This window comes from Blennius ocellaris (genome assembly GCF_963422515.1).
Source record: "Blennius ocellaris genome assembly, chromosome: 7".
Lineage (NCBI taxonomy): Eukaryota > Metazoa > Chordata > Actinopteri > Blenniiformes > Blenniidae > Blennius > Blennius ocellaris.
Window position 1 is genome coordinate 21,550,711 of NC_137656.1, and position 12,072 is coordinate 21,562,782.

General features: G+C 44.9%; 2 protein-coding genes across 5 annotated transcripts; one reads left to right on the forward strand and one right to left on the reverse strand.

The window, feature by feature from the left end:
- Positions 1 to 509: 509 nt before the first annotated feature.
- Positions 510 to 3,389, reverse strand: cUnh5orf34 (chromosome Un C5orf34 homolog; the record flags this gene model as incomplete). Its single annotated transcript, XM_080500208.1, has 11 exons — positions 510 to 688; positions 775 to 821; positions 911 to 990; positions 1,087 to 1,156; positions 1,244 to 1,335; positions 1,432 to 1,552; positions 1,708 to 1,800; positions 1,878 to 2,140; positions 2,245 to 2,571; positions 3,014 to 3,103; positions 3,186 to 3,389. The coding sequence occupies 11 exons, from the start codon at positions 3,387 to 3,389 to the stop codon at positions 510 to 512; spliced, it is 1,566 nt and encodes a 521-aa protein (XP_080356334.1).
- Positions 3,390 to 4,717: 1,328 nt separating this feature from the next.
- On the forward strand, positions 4,718 to 11,801 carry rnf34a (ring finger protein 34a). Of its 4 annotated transcripts, none has more exons than XM_080499663.1 (8): positions 4,718 to 4,858; positions 5,282 to 5,500; positions 6,257 to 6,658; positions 7,238 to 7,300; positions 8,293 to 8,494; positions 8,651 to 8,680; positions 8,903 to 8,956; positions 10,045 to 11,801. In XM_080499663.1, exons 1-8 carry the CDS (start codon positions 4,853 to 4,855, stop codon positions 10,230 to 10,232), a joined length of 1,164 nt encoding a protein of 387 aa, XP_080355789.1. In that variant the 5' UTR covers positions 4,718 to 4,852; the 3' UTR covers positions 10,233 to 11,801. The 4 variants fall into 4 exon arrangements, 3 of the variants coding, with proteins under 3 accessions (XP_080355789.1, XP_080355790.1, XP_080355791.1); XM_080499664.1 differs by having other exon boundaries at positions 8,903 to 8,947; XR_013936702.1 differs by having other exon boundaries at positions 8,651 to 8,956; positions 10,045 to 10,104.
- The last annotated feature ends 271 nt before the right edge of the window (positions 11,802 to 12,072 follow it).

Below are 12,072 nucleotides of genomic sequence, written 5' to 3' on the forward strand. Positions count from 1 at the left end.
GAAGGAGGATTTTTGTCCATTTGGTCCAGATAGCAAGATTACAGAGCGTTTGAGGGGCAACCTACTGTAAAGTAATCTTAGTGGAATATTAATAACAGTGCCACCCAGAGGTATTAAAAGGTATTACACTCGACCAAGTGGACATTCACCTCCGAGGTTTACTGTACTCCTTTATCTGGTAAGAGTACTAGTTTGGACACGAATAATTTTCCTCTGGGATTATTAAAGTACTTCCAATTCTATTGATATAATAAAACTGTCTCTTCCTGACAAGAAGGGGCTGTTTTGAAATAAATCCTGCAAACGTGAAGAATTAGAATTATGCACATAGTCACCCCTTTATGTGCACATTTGTAAAGCCAGAGCAAACAAAACAAAGAGTTATGTTCCACCATCACATTAGAATCTTTTATTTCAGTTTAAATTTTTACAAAGCAGCTTCAGTTTTATACCAATAAAAATACGTTTCCTCTAAAATCTGAAGGTAAACCCTGAGGACGAGGTGACGTTCAAGTCATTTCCGCAGCAGATATGACGGCGTTGATGTCTTGAATGGCCTTGGAGGTCCTTTGAAGGGCTTCAGCGATGCAGTTCTCGTTCAATGGTTGAGGGACGACGTCTGCAGGGTTGCTCTCCAGGTCTGCACGGCCTTTCTCTACGCCAAGCACACGACTGTTCTCCAGTAGAGCTGGGTGCATGATGTTAAAGTTTACATAATGTCATCCTTAAATACAACCATGACTATGGTTCTACTATCCAAGAATTGAAGGATACAATTAAATCGCTTTATTTTCTCCAGTTCTGCTGCAACAAGCTCTGACCTGAAAGAAACAGAAGTCAGAGTTAATCCGTTACCACGGAGTCATATTTTCTATAGGAACTCCGACCAAGAGATGAGAATGTAACTCACCGACTCTCAGCACTTTGTTTGATATTCATGTCTTGGTCAACAGGTAAAGCGTCTGCCCGTTTTTCTTCAAACAGTTTTGACTGAAATAAAAAATAAAATTCTCCTGTTAATAAGACAGTACATTATGACTCATTTACAGATGCTGCAGATTTTAGGCGTTAGTATAAACAGGTAACCTCTTGTAAGCAGCTCGGTGTCACGCTGAACTTCAATAGCTGCAGGGTCTGCTTGTGGCAATCAAGGATCCTGTAAAACAGTTACGCAACGGAAAAAGACCTGAATAAATAAAAATAGTAATGAAAGTAAACTGACTTTATTCAATCAGTGGCTCACCGACTGGCGCGGCTAACAATGGAGGATACGGAGTAAGGCTGCCCGGGGACATCAGGTGGAAGACTGCTCACGTGATAAGTTACCTCTTTCACCTGTACGGTAAACACAAACGTTTTATAACAATAAACAAGCTCACTTATATAGGATTGTACGTTTTGGACAATTAGTGATGTCAGAATCCGATATACCCGTTTTGAGTCAAGCTCTGGTTTGTGGTGGGTAAAATAAGAGTCGAGGACACCGTTAGACCGGATGACTGATCCGTCTCCTGGGGAAATCTCCATGACTGACACGTCACCACTCTCTAGTCTACATAGCAGAGACCAGACAATGGGAAATGAAAAAAAAACTGTAATCAATCAAGACAGGAAGGGGAAATTATACACTTTAACAATAAAGTAACCAGAATTAGTTTGTTCCAAAGACTTATTTCCTCTCCTCCCAAAGAAGACTTCCATATTTACCTGTAAGTGACCCCTTGACACCACATTACTTTTACCAGCTGTGACGGAAGGTCTGTGGGTTCTTCTTTGGCCAGGGTTTTTTTAGCTGTCCACCTTAAACGCACAAGTTAAGTCAGCGATGATCCCTCACTGAACTCGGCCACCGAGACGCCTGCTGTGAGTCTGCAGACCTGTGCCGATGAGGTGATGGACACGTGAGAGGCAGCGCCTGAGGGAGTTGGCACCGACGTCCTTCATTGGGCGTGTTCGACATGCTTTCGCCACCATCCGCCTGGCAAGAACTGCTCGTTCTCTCAGTTTCAGCACTGTGGGACTCAGAGAAATGAGTTTTCCAGTGACGGCAAGCCAAGGAGAGAGGGTAGACCCACATTGGAGGCACAGCAGAGCAAGAGTGATGTTGAATCACTGTGACGGACTGATACATCTGTTCAGGCTGAGGGAAACAAAAAGAAAAGAAAAGGAGGGGGGGGGGGGGGTCAAATTTGCCATCAAAACTCAGAAGTACACATGATGAATACTATAAAAGAAGCACATTACCTTTAAGTGTCCAGAGCAAATCATCTGAGGAGAACAAGATCTTGATCTCGTAGATTCCCTCGTCTCACTCCCGGTTCCCCGTTGATCAGCACTGCCATCGTGGGTCACAGGACTGCCCCTGCTGGAGTCAGGATCTCTGTGGGGCTGCTTTGGAGCCTGACTGACGAGGCACAGGAACGTCACCGAGAACTCCTCGCCCGATGGCGACAGCACCAACTCAGCTCGCCCCTCCTCCGACGTGATTCTGGTCTCTCCTGCCGGGGTGAGATCGGCTCCGCCGGCTGACCACTCAGGCCACTGCACACCCGAGTCAATACTGGAAAAAGGCTGCAAGAGCAAATGACAGAAACGGACATCCATGCAACCATCGTCTTTACCGTTGGCTTGCAAAGTGTGGGACGAAGCATTAGATGGTGCACATAAAAAATGTAGAGGTCACTACAGAATTTCACCAATGTTTCAGCTGAAGCAAATAGAATGTAAAGAAGTATTTGAAACTTCTTTTTTTTTTAATTGACTGTATTATAAGTGCCATGGAGACAAATTAAAACCATAAGTCCAACCGTTGCAACAACTATCATCACTCTCCTTCAAATCAACAGCCAACGACTGGGACCCTATCCTGGTTATCATCGTTGGGATTGAGAGGAATCAGAGGGAGAATATGGAAACTCTACAGATAAAATCCCACAGTAACAGTTTGATCTTATTTGTGGAACCAGGGCCAGCCATACCAGCGCTGTCAACAGCAGCCGAGGGGTAATATTACCTTCTTCTGGTCTGCAGGGATGAGTTCCTCCGGCAGGTAGGGTCGACTGGCGTATTTATTTCTAAAAGCCAATGCAGACACCATCAGCGCCTGGAAGAGACGAGAACGGAAGTTTGCGGCGGAGTCACGGAATCCCCTTGGACCAAAGGAAGCCTCATCTTGATGGTCGGACCTTGTACGTGCTGATGGTGAACCTGGTCCTCTGTCGGACCCTCTCGGGGGGCTGCAGCGGGTGGCCGCGGGGGTCCGCGGCTTTCACCAGCACGAACTCACTGCCACACGGGGACAGCTGTAACTGCGCTCCGTTACTGTAACGGACATCCACCGACTCGTCCTCGTACATGATCATCAAACTCACTCCTGCGTGGGCTTCCATGGCAGAACAGTGTCGACTTTGTGATCAACTGTTGCCGCGTCGCAACTCAAAACACGGAACGTCCGCCGCGTAATGACGTCACCAACTACTTGTATGTGATTGGCTGAGGGGTCAGGAGGCGGAAACCACAGAATGCTTGTTATTTTTATTTTATTTTATTTTATTTTATTTTATTTTATTTTATTTTATTTTATTTTATTTTATTTTATTTTATTTTATTTTATTTTATTTTATTTTATTTTATTTTATTTTATTTTATTTTATTTTATTTTATTCTATTCTATTCGTCTCAGCAACGTTCCCCTGCCCATGGGCAGTTTCCACCTTGAATGAAAGATCTTTCACTGATAATTTATGTATTTACTTAGTCGGCTCTTTGTATTTCATTCTTCTTTGCCTCATACCACTTTACACTTATTGTTCAATCTCATGGCTATTTTTATATTTCCTGTGTCTGACTTAGTGGCAGGATGCAACATTTACTATCCAAGGCGGCTATTTAATTTTATTATTATTATTATTATTATTATTATTATTATTATTATTATTAGGCCGTTCTTCTGCGAGTAACTAGTCCGACACTGTTGGGAGCACGGACACAAAAAGCGTTCAGGAATATGTTGCTGTGACGTAAATTAATCAACTGGCTAACGTTTCCAAAGAAATCTCAACAAAACAGTGAAGTTGAGACAGTCTCATACAAAGTGGATGGGGCAGGGACCTCATGGAAGAGATGAAAGTAGATCAGAGGGGTTCAGTGTCTGCTGCCAGGGATATGCTGAGATAAAACAAGAGGCAAACACACAATATTTCCTCTGGAATTTTCGAGTTATTCTTTTAAAGTTACTTAAAGGCAGGATACACCCTGGGCAGTCCACAAAAGTGCTAATAAAGGGAAATACACACAATTACAAATATTCACATTTACATTTAGGTTCAATTTAGTGTCACCAATTAATCCACATGCATGTCTTTGGACTATAGGAGGAATCCCACATACACAGGGAGAACTTGCAAAGCCCTCACAGAAATGCCTGGCTGGTATATAAAGCCATGAAGCTTTCAACGTAACATTTTTGTTGTTTCAACACATCCAAGCAAACCAACCTTGTTTGCAGTGAAAGCAAGCGAGGCTGTCCATGTTTACTTTTTTTCTTACTTTATTTGGATTGAATCATAGTTATCTTATCAAGACATATATTTGAAAACTTAACATTTCTCCAGGAGTCAGCGCGCTGCTGCCAGTACCACCGGTAGGGGGCGCGCGAGCTCCGCCTGCTGGTGGTTTGTCACGAGCAGAAGAAGCAGCAGCAGCAGTGGGAGTCAGGCGGTGCTTGTGAGCTCGGTCGTACGTCTCATCGCTCCTTCACACATCCCGACGCTTCAGCTGGATAAGAGACGCCACTCACCGCAATGGTGACCCCGCAGAGCTGCTCTTTCCCAGTCGACACCCCGGAGCTGCAATGAAGGTGCGTGTTTCGGTCTCCATTGAGCTGCTCTCCGGACTGGAGCTAGCGGCTAACTTTAGCTCCCGATGGTAGCTCCTCCAGCTTCATGTTATTCTGTGACAACTTGTCAGTAAACATCGACTGAACAATGATCAGAAGCATCATATTATTCTGTTTAGGGCTCTTTATTAAAAAAAGCGCATATTTGGTTAATTTGTGCAGCAGAAACATTGCATGCAGTGATTTCTATTTGCAGGTTATTCTATATTTTCCTTTTGTACAACCAGCTGTTTCATTATTTCTGATCTAATTCTTCTATAATTGGCACAGGGATGTGGCCTCTATACAACCTGTGGGGCTCGTTTGATGCATCTTATCCATCTTGATAGCAGTCTTCCTTATTAATATGAAAATCCTGGATTAAAGCTGCTTTGTAAATTGCAGGCAGGGGCATCGTCCATGTGGGCTTCATGCTGTGGTCTGCTGAATGAAGTCATGGGTACTGGGGCCGTCAGAGGCCAGCAGCCAGGGTTTGGTGCCGGTGCTGGACCCTTCAGATTTGCCCCCAGTGCAGGATACTCCACGTATCCGCCCACCAGCTCAGGGAGTCCCAGTCTTGTATGCAAGGCCTGTGGCCAGGCCTTCTCTGTCTTCAGGAGGAAGGTGGGTATCTGGATGATCTGTGTGTGAAGCCAGACATGCTTTGTGAACTCGCCTCATCGCGAAATTACAAAAACTTAGCCTGCTTAGAGGTTAATATGGCTTTACTTCTAAAGAAATGCTGTCATGCACATCTCGTTTTGATGCTATAAACTAATGATGCACACAGAAGAATAAACTGGACGTAACAGTAGCTATAATCAAGAAGAAGGTTGAAACTGTATCATCGTGAGTGATCGGTAAGTGAAACAATATGTGTTCATATTGGTTGAAGATGGAAGGAGAGGCACTCTGCTACTTTAATATCTTCTGTGGACGCTCGTGTTCATGTATGACTCTCAGTGTCTCGCTCTCTCTGAACCCTGGTCTTCACTCGCTCACCGTGAGCAGTCTAAATCCCACGTTATGCATTTATTACTGTTTGATGTTTGTCACTTAAAAGAAAGTGCCTCCTGCCTCTGTGCCTTGAGAGGAAGAACATATGTGAGTGACTGGAAAAAATGCAAGGTCTTCTGGCACCGATATGCTTTTCGGTGATCTCTTAAATGAAGTGTCTATATTTAATGATTTTCTCTCATTTCTCTGAAAAAAGCATTCATTTCACATAACCGCAAAGAAGAAACTATTTTTATTTTTGTCATTATCACCACATTCTGTCTTAAGGGGCTTCGGGCCCTAACACATGGTAGAGGGTGGGATGAAATGAACTAATTACCTCATTTCCATCGCCTTGCCTTTTCACTCTTGTGTCTCCCCCAGTATATTTGCTGCGACTGCAAGAAGAGCTTCTGCTCTTTGTGCTCGGTACTTCAGGAGAACCTACGCGTCTGTGCCACATGCCACTTGCTGAAGGCCACGGCCTTTCAGCGGCCGCGGCTCATGCGTCTGCGAGTGCGGGACCTGCGCCAGTACCTGCTGCTGCGCAACGTCCCCACCGACACCTGCAGGGAAAAGGAGGACCTGGTGGACTTGGTGCTCTGTCACCGGGGCATCGACGAAGAGGAGGAGGAGGAGGAGGAGGACCCCGAAACGGCCAGTCTCCGCTCACGCTCCCTGTACTCGCCGGCCCCTTCGACCACACAGTCTGCCTCGGAGCTGTCCACTTTGGCTGCTTCCCATGAGGAGCAGCTCAGCAGGAGTGACAGCTCCGATACCAACCAGGTGAGGACCAGCGCCGATGCGTACTGGAACCGCTCTCTCCTGTGATTATACCCCGAGGCGCCAAGCCGTAACTCCTCATTTTGTTTTGTCATTACATGGCCGTTCTTGTTTGTTTCCAAAAAAATTAATTGGCAGTTAAGGTTATTAACAATTTAGGATTTTTTTTGTTTTTGTTTGTGTGTAATTGTGGCCTGTAGGCATGAAGGTTACATTTTTGAAGAATCTACATCAGTATTCTGGTAATGGGTGTCTGACATCCACCTGAAATGCCACGATAGCCAAAGTATAAACCAAGGTTAAAGCGAGAAATCCTGATTTCACTAATAACAAAGGGAATAAAAGACATGCCTGCTACCTAAAAAAAAAAGTAGCCCAGTAGTTCCAAACAACTGCTGTAAATACTTGTACCTTGTACCAGGCTCACTTTTGGAGCAGTAATCTTTTCTATGAATGGAAGGTGCTCGGCATTGTTGTTTCCAGTGGCATCATTGGGCTGGTTTAAGAGCGTCTAATCCTAATCCCCAGTGGACTAGTATGACATGTACTGTACTCTGACGTGGTGTTTCTTTGGCCGTGCAGGATATGGGCGACGCCACGTCAGTCTCTCTCCTCAACCTAGATCCCAGTGAACACACTCCTGAGGTGACTTTAATACTCGTATTCATCTTCATCAAAACATGTTTTATGTGGATTGTTATTAGGTTTTACATTGTGTGGTGCACTGTTTACAGTCTTGTTAATTTAGGAACCGTGTGAATTTATAAATTGCATTTTCAATGACATGGCAGTGCAAGTAAGCAAATATAGTGAAAAGAAATCGGATATTTTTCAAGCTGGGATTTTTTTTTTTTTTTGCATATATATTTTGATATACTGATCATTTCCAGCTTGTTTATTCAATAGTCACACATTTTATTCTTGGTTCCACCTTATTTTGGACACTGTAGTAAAGATCGTATCTCCCATGCGATGGGACTGTTTTAATGATTTCCCTCTCAATGATGCAATACATGCGTATTTTGTGACTACCTTCATCCATACTGCAGATAATCCCGGCTGACATCGGTCAGATTGCAGGTTAACTCTGGACATGTCGCCAGGCCACCGCTGGGCTCTCACGGAGAGACAGGCACACATGCATAATCCCATGTATGGCCAGTTTAGAGTCGTCAGTCCACTTAACAGATGCGTCTTTTAACTATAGAAGGAATCCAAGGTACCCGTAGAAAACACACACACTCTACACATCAAGACTAGAATTGAGGCTTGATGTTTGCACTGTGTGTTGATAATGCTGACTCACGCTGAGCCACGTGTGAAAGAGGCAGTACTATTCATGTCATATAAAGCCAGTTTTGTGCCATTTTCTTAAATCAAGCATCTCAACTACTCATCAGATTTACAGAAATGTTCAATATGAGTTGTTACTAATGCTCATTTTACAGATTATGTACAGTGATGTGCTGACAGTGTCGTAAATTCCATGACTACAGTACTATTTTTGTTTGTTTTTTGTTTGTTTGGATTCACACGACCATGTTCTCGGATCAAGCCGTTTTTAAATGGCACCATATTGGCGAATGAGCTCAAAAAAGGAGAGATGAGGTGATGGAGAACCGCTTGTCCTCCTGTAGGTGAGTCCTCAGACGCGGCGCCGGGCCCGAGCGTCCCTCTCGGACATCTCCAGTTTGAGGGACATCGAGGGCCTGTCCGTGAGGCAGCTGAAGGAGATCCTGGCCAGGAATTTCGTGAACTATTCAGGGTGCTGCGAGAAGTGGGAGCTGGTGGAGCGCGTCGGCAGGCTGTACAGGGAGACGGAGGAGAACAGGAAGTCGTGTGGGTATTAACTTCCCTCCTCTTGAATAATGCAGTGTTTCTCTTTCATAAGCTCCTTTACGCCGATTCACTCGGGTCACCACCGACGCCACCCAGCGAACACATCTGCGGTCTGATATAACTCGTGATAGTGAATCCAGTTTGTTTTTCTTGCAGTGGAGAATGTGAGCAGAGCTGTCGCCACAGGTAAGCCGTCACTCAGTCTGTGCACTGTCCATCCGCGTCGCTGCCAGAGTACCACTTCCTGTTTTGAACCACAGAAACCAACCGCCGCTGCTTTCGATAAGCATAACGTAGCCAATCTGACGGTTTAGTCGGTCGCCGTCAGGTCCGGGAGAATTAGTTCCTCCTTTTTTTCGAATCAAAGTAAAATGTTGCCTGCTTGCTTTTGCTCCTCCTGCACCAAAGTGATGGCCTTCCCCCCTCCTCCAATCTGCAACGGCGCTATCGGAGGTAAGGCTGGTAGGTTCTTCGAACATCGCGGAGACTCTCACCCCCCCCCACATCATGTGGTCCCAAACTCATTTCCACCACATCTGTATCCACCGTGAGCTCCACGTCATTTGCTATCCAGCCCATTTCTTTGCAATATCCCCGACAGTGGCGTTCCACCCCCCCCCCCCCCCCCCCGTGTCGTGGCATTCACTGCGCAGTTGAAAATGAACGCTCATTTATTTCATCTCAGAACATACATTTACATATTCCATTTCCCCTGCTCAAGAAGCCTTGATCCACCATGAGATCAGCTTCCCTCCTTCATCTATTCATGTGTTGAACATGTGATGGTAATTATAGGGAGAAATGTGGCGAACACGCCACAGTCATTCTCTCAGCTGCACGCTTCCCGTGCTTACGACTGTGCGGTTGCCATAGAAACCTCTAGACTCCGCCATAATAGACATTGGCAATTTGCTGGGGATTGTGAGCGTGACCTTACACTGAGAAGGTGCACTGGATCAGAGATGCTTCAATAAGCCGTTGACTTGTTTGGTTTTTGTTTTTTTTTCTCTCTCCATACCTCAGAACACGAGACTCCAGTCAGCCAGAACATTATTACCACCTACCTAATGTTGTTTTGGCTGCCAAACTAGTCGTGCCACTCCTCTGGACCTCAAAAGTAGTAAACAGCAGGTGTTGAGTTTGAGGCGTTGCTTGTCGCCAACATCCAACAGATACTCAAATGGATTGAGATTTGTGGGCCAAGTCGCCACCGAAAATTCATTGTGATTCTCAAATACTTCCCGAAGCCATTATGGCATGTGGTTCGTGCCTCATCCTGCTGAAACTGAGCACTGCCATTGGAAAGTATTACTTTCACGATACCTACATAGTCTTCAACAGAGCTTATACACATGAACTGAAGGTTTCCCTAAACCGTCATACTGCCTGGACACAAACGAGGGCCGTCATTCATCGTTCTATTTCATAATCTCATTGAGACGCATGTTCTGGTTCAAAGAAGCATGGCCGACCGACGTATGATTACCATCCAGTTTTGTCTTCCAAAGTCATTCCAACACTGCCACTCACCTGCGTCTCCCGCCCGGCAGATGGCGAGAACTGCCCGCTGACCATCCACGACGACAACCTCTGCAGGATCTGCATGGACGCCACGATCGACTGCGTCCTGCTGGAGTGCGGCCACATGGTCACCTGCACCAAGTGCGGGAAGCGGATGAACGAGTGCCCAATCTGCAGGCAGTACGTCGTGAGGGCCGTGCACGTCTTCAAATCCTAACGCGCCACCGCACCTGTATCAGACTTGAGACCGTACCTTCAACTCCACAATGCAGCTCACGACCCTCCAGTCCCCCGAAAGACTTATTTTGTGGATGTTTGTACTCCATGAAATTTCACATTATTTGCACATTAAATTTTCTTCTTCTTTTTTTTTTTTTTTTAACTTTGACTGATTCAGTTACACCAGTTGGATGGATACAACTGCACCATCCTTAAGTCATTCCTTAAGTAAAACATCCGATTCATTTTTAAGTGTGCATTTCTTTTTAAAATGACAATTTCTACAAAGCAAAGAATGTGTGGCAACAAGCCACGTTGCAGTTTTGTCGGACACAACGCATCACCCTCAGTTCTGCCTATCAAGTGTAGCTGGCGCCTCCAGAGCGCCTCCTCACAAGTGCTGCAAGCCCCGATCTTAGTAACGACGGCGAGGACAGACGCGCCCCTGAGAGGAGGCGAGGTGACCCGGTGCCAAACTCACGGGAGGGTCACGCCCTCAAACGCTTCTCACTCATCTGTCGGTGGCGGGGCCGGCGTGTGCCTGTCGACTCTCAGCACGGTGGATGAGGAAAGCACTTTGTTCACACTGTTTTAAACGCACCACTTCTCACGACGCACTGCAAAACTATCCAGTCGTTGGTGACCCGGGAGTCGCCTGGACGGACTTTTGAATGCTTGTTTTTTTTTTTTTTCTTTTTTAAGGCCACAAGTAGAAAGAAAAGCAATGTAATTGAAGGGGGTCCCGAAGATTCTGGTGATTTTTTTTTTAATGCATTATTACTTTTACTAACTTATTTTGCTCAGTCAGCACTTATGCATTAGGATAGCGTCATTCCAGCAATAGCGAACGTCGGCTGTCACCTCTGACTCGTCTCTCCACTGGAGGGGAGACCAAAACCGGTGCTACGTCCTCCATCCTTCCATCTTCCCGTTTTTCCATCTGAACTGTGGATGTGAAACTGAATGTGGTTTTTTGTTTGTTTTTTTCTTGTCACATATCGTCGGGAGTGGAATGAAGTGTCTTAATGCTTTGGATTTCTAATGTAGGAGTAATGTATTGAAACAAACTACTCAAATATTTACAGTAGCTCCGAGTTTACTGACCTGTGGTATAAAAATAAAGTATATAGAAATGACTTGCTAATGTACATTTGCATATATTGATCCATATGAGATATATCTATATTTTTTTCGATTTGATTTAAATTGTGTAATAGAATTATTGAATTGTCCCTCGGATTGGGTGGTTTAATTATTACAGGGATTTTTTTTTCTTTTCTTCGGAATGTGCTCGATCTGCATTAGTTTGCTGGAACCGTTTTCCCGACTTCAACCAGAGCATGACGAGAAGCTTTACGACCCTGGTTGTTACAAACCCCGTCCTTAACTCAGCTGTTCACCCATTCCCCCTGCCCCCGCCCACCCAACCCGTCCACACAGTCAACAATGCTGCTATTACAGACGAGATGTCCCCTACAATCATGAACCATCGCAGAGCAGACGGCACTTATCTTTTCCAGAGAGGGTGTTATTTGTGTGCAAGGTTTGGTCTTTGTATTTGGGAATGTTGGAACTTTTTATTTTGGTAATTAAAGATTTTAATTAAAGTCTGTTTTTGTATAATCACGCATCACAAGCTGTGTCCTTGTACTGTTTTGGGTAAATGAAGGATTTCCGGGGGGGGGTTGGGCTTGGAATATAAATGTTTTAATAAGATGTTGCTTAGTATTTGATGAAGCCAGATTCTTTACTAACAAATCACCTACTACGTAGCACCAGGTAAGTAATGTTTTAATTATATGATCCTGTACAAGTCCATCCTTGTATTTAAGGTGTTC

Excerpts from the sequence above, each read along its gene's own strand:
- rnf34a (XM_080499663.1), top strand. Across the intron at positions 7,301-8,292 it reads CCAGTGAACACACTCCTGAG|GTGAGTCCTCAGACGCGGCG; the intron begins GTGACTTTAATA and ends GTCCTCCTGTAG. Across the intron at positions 8,495-8,650 it reads GGAGGAGAACAGGAAGTCGT|TGGAGAATGTGAGCAGAGCT; the intron begins GTGGGTATTAAC and ends TTTTTCTTGCAG.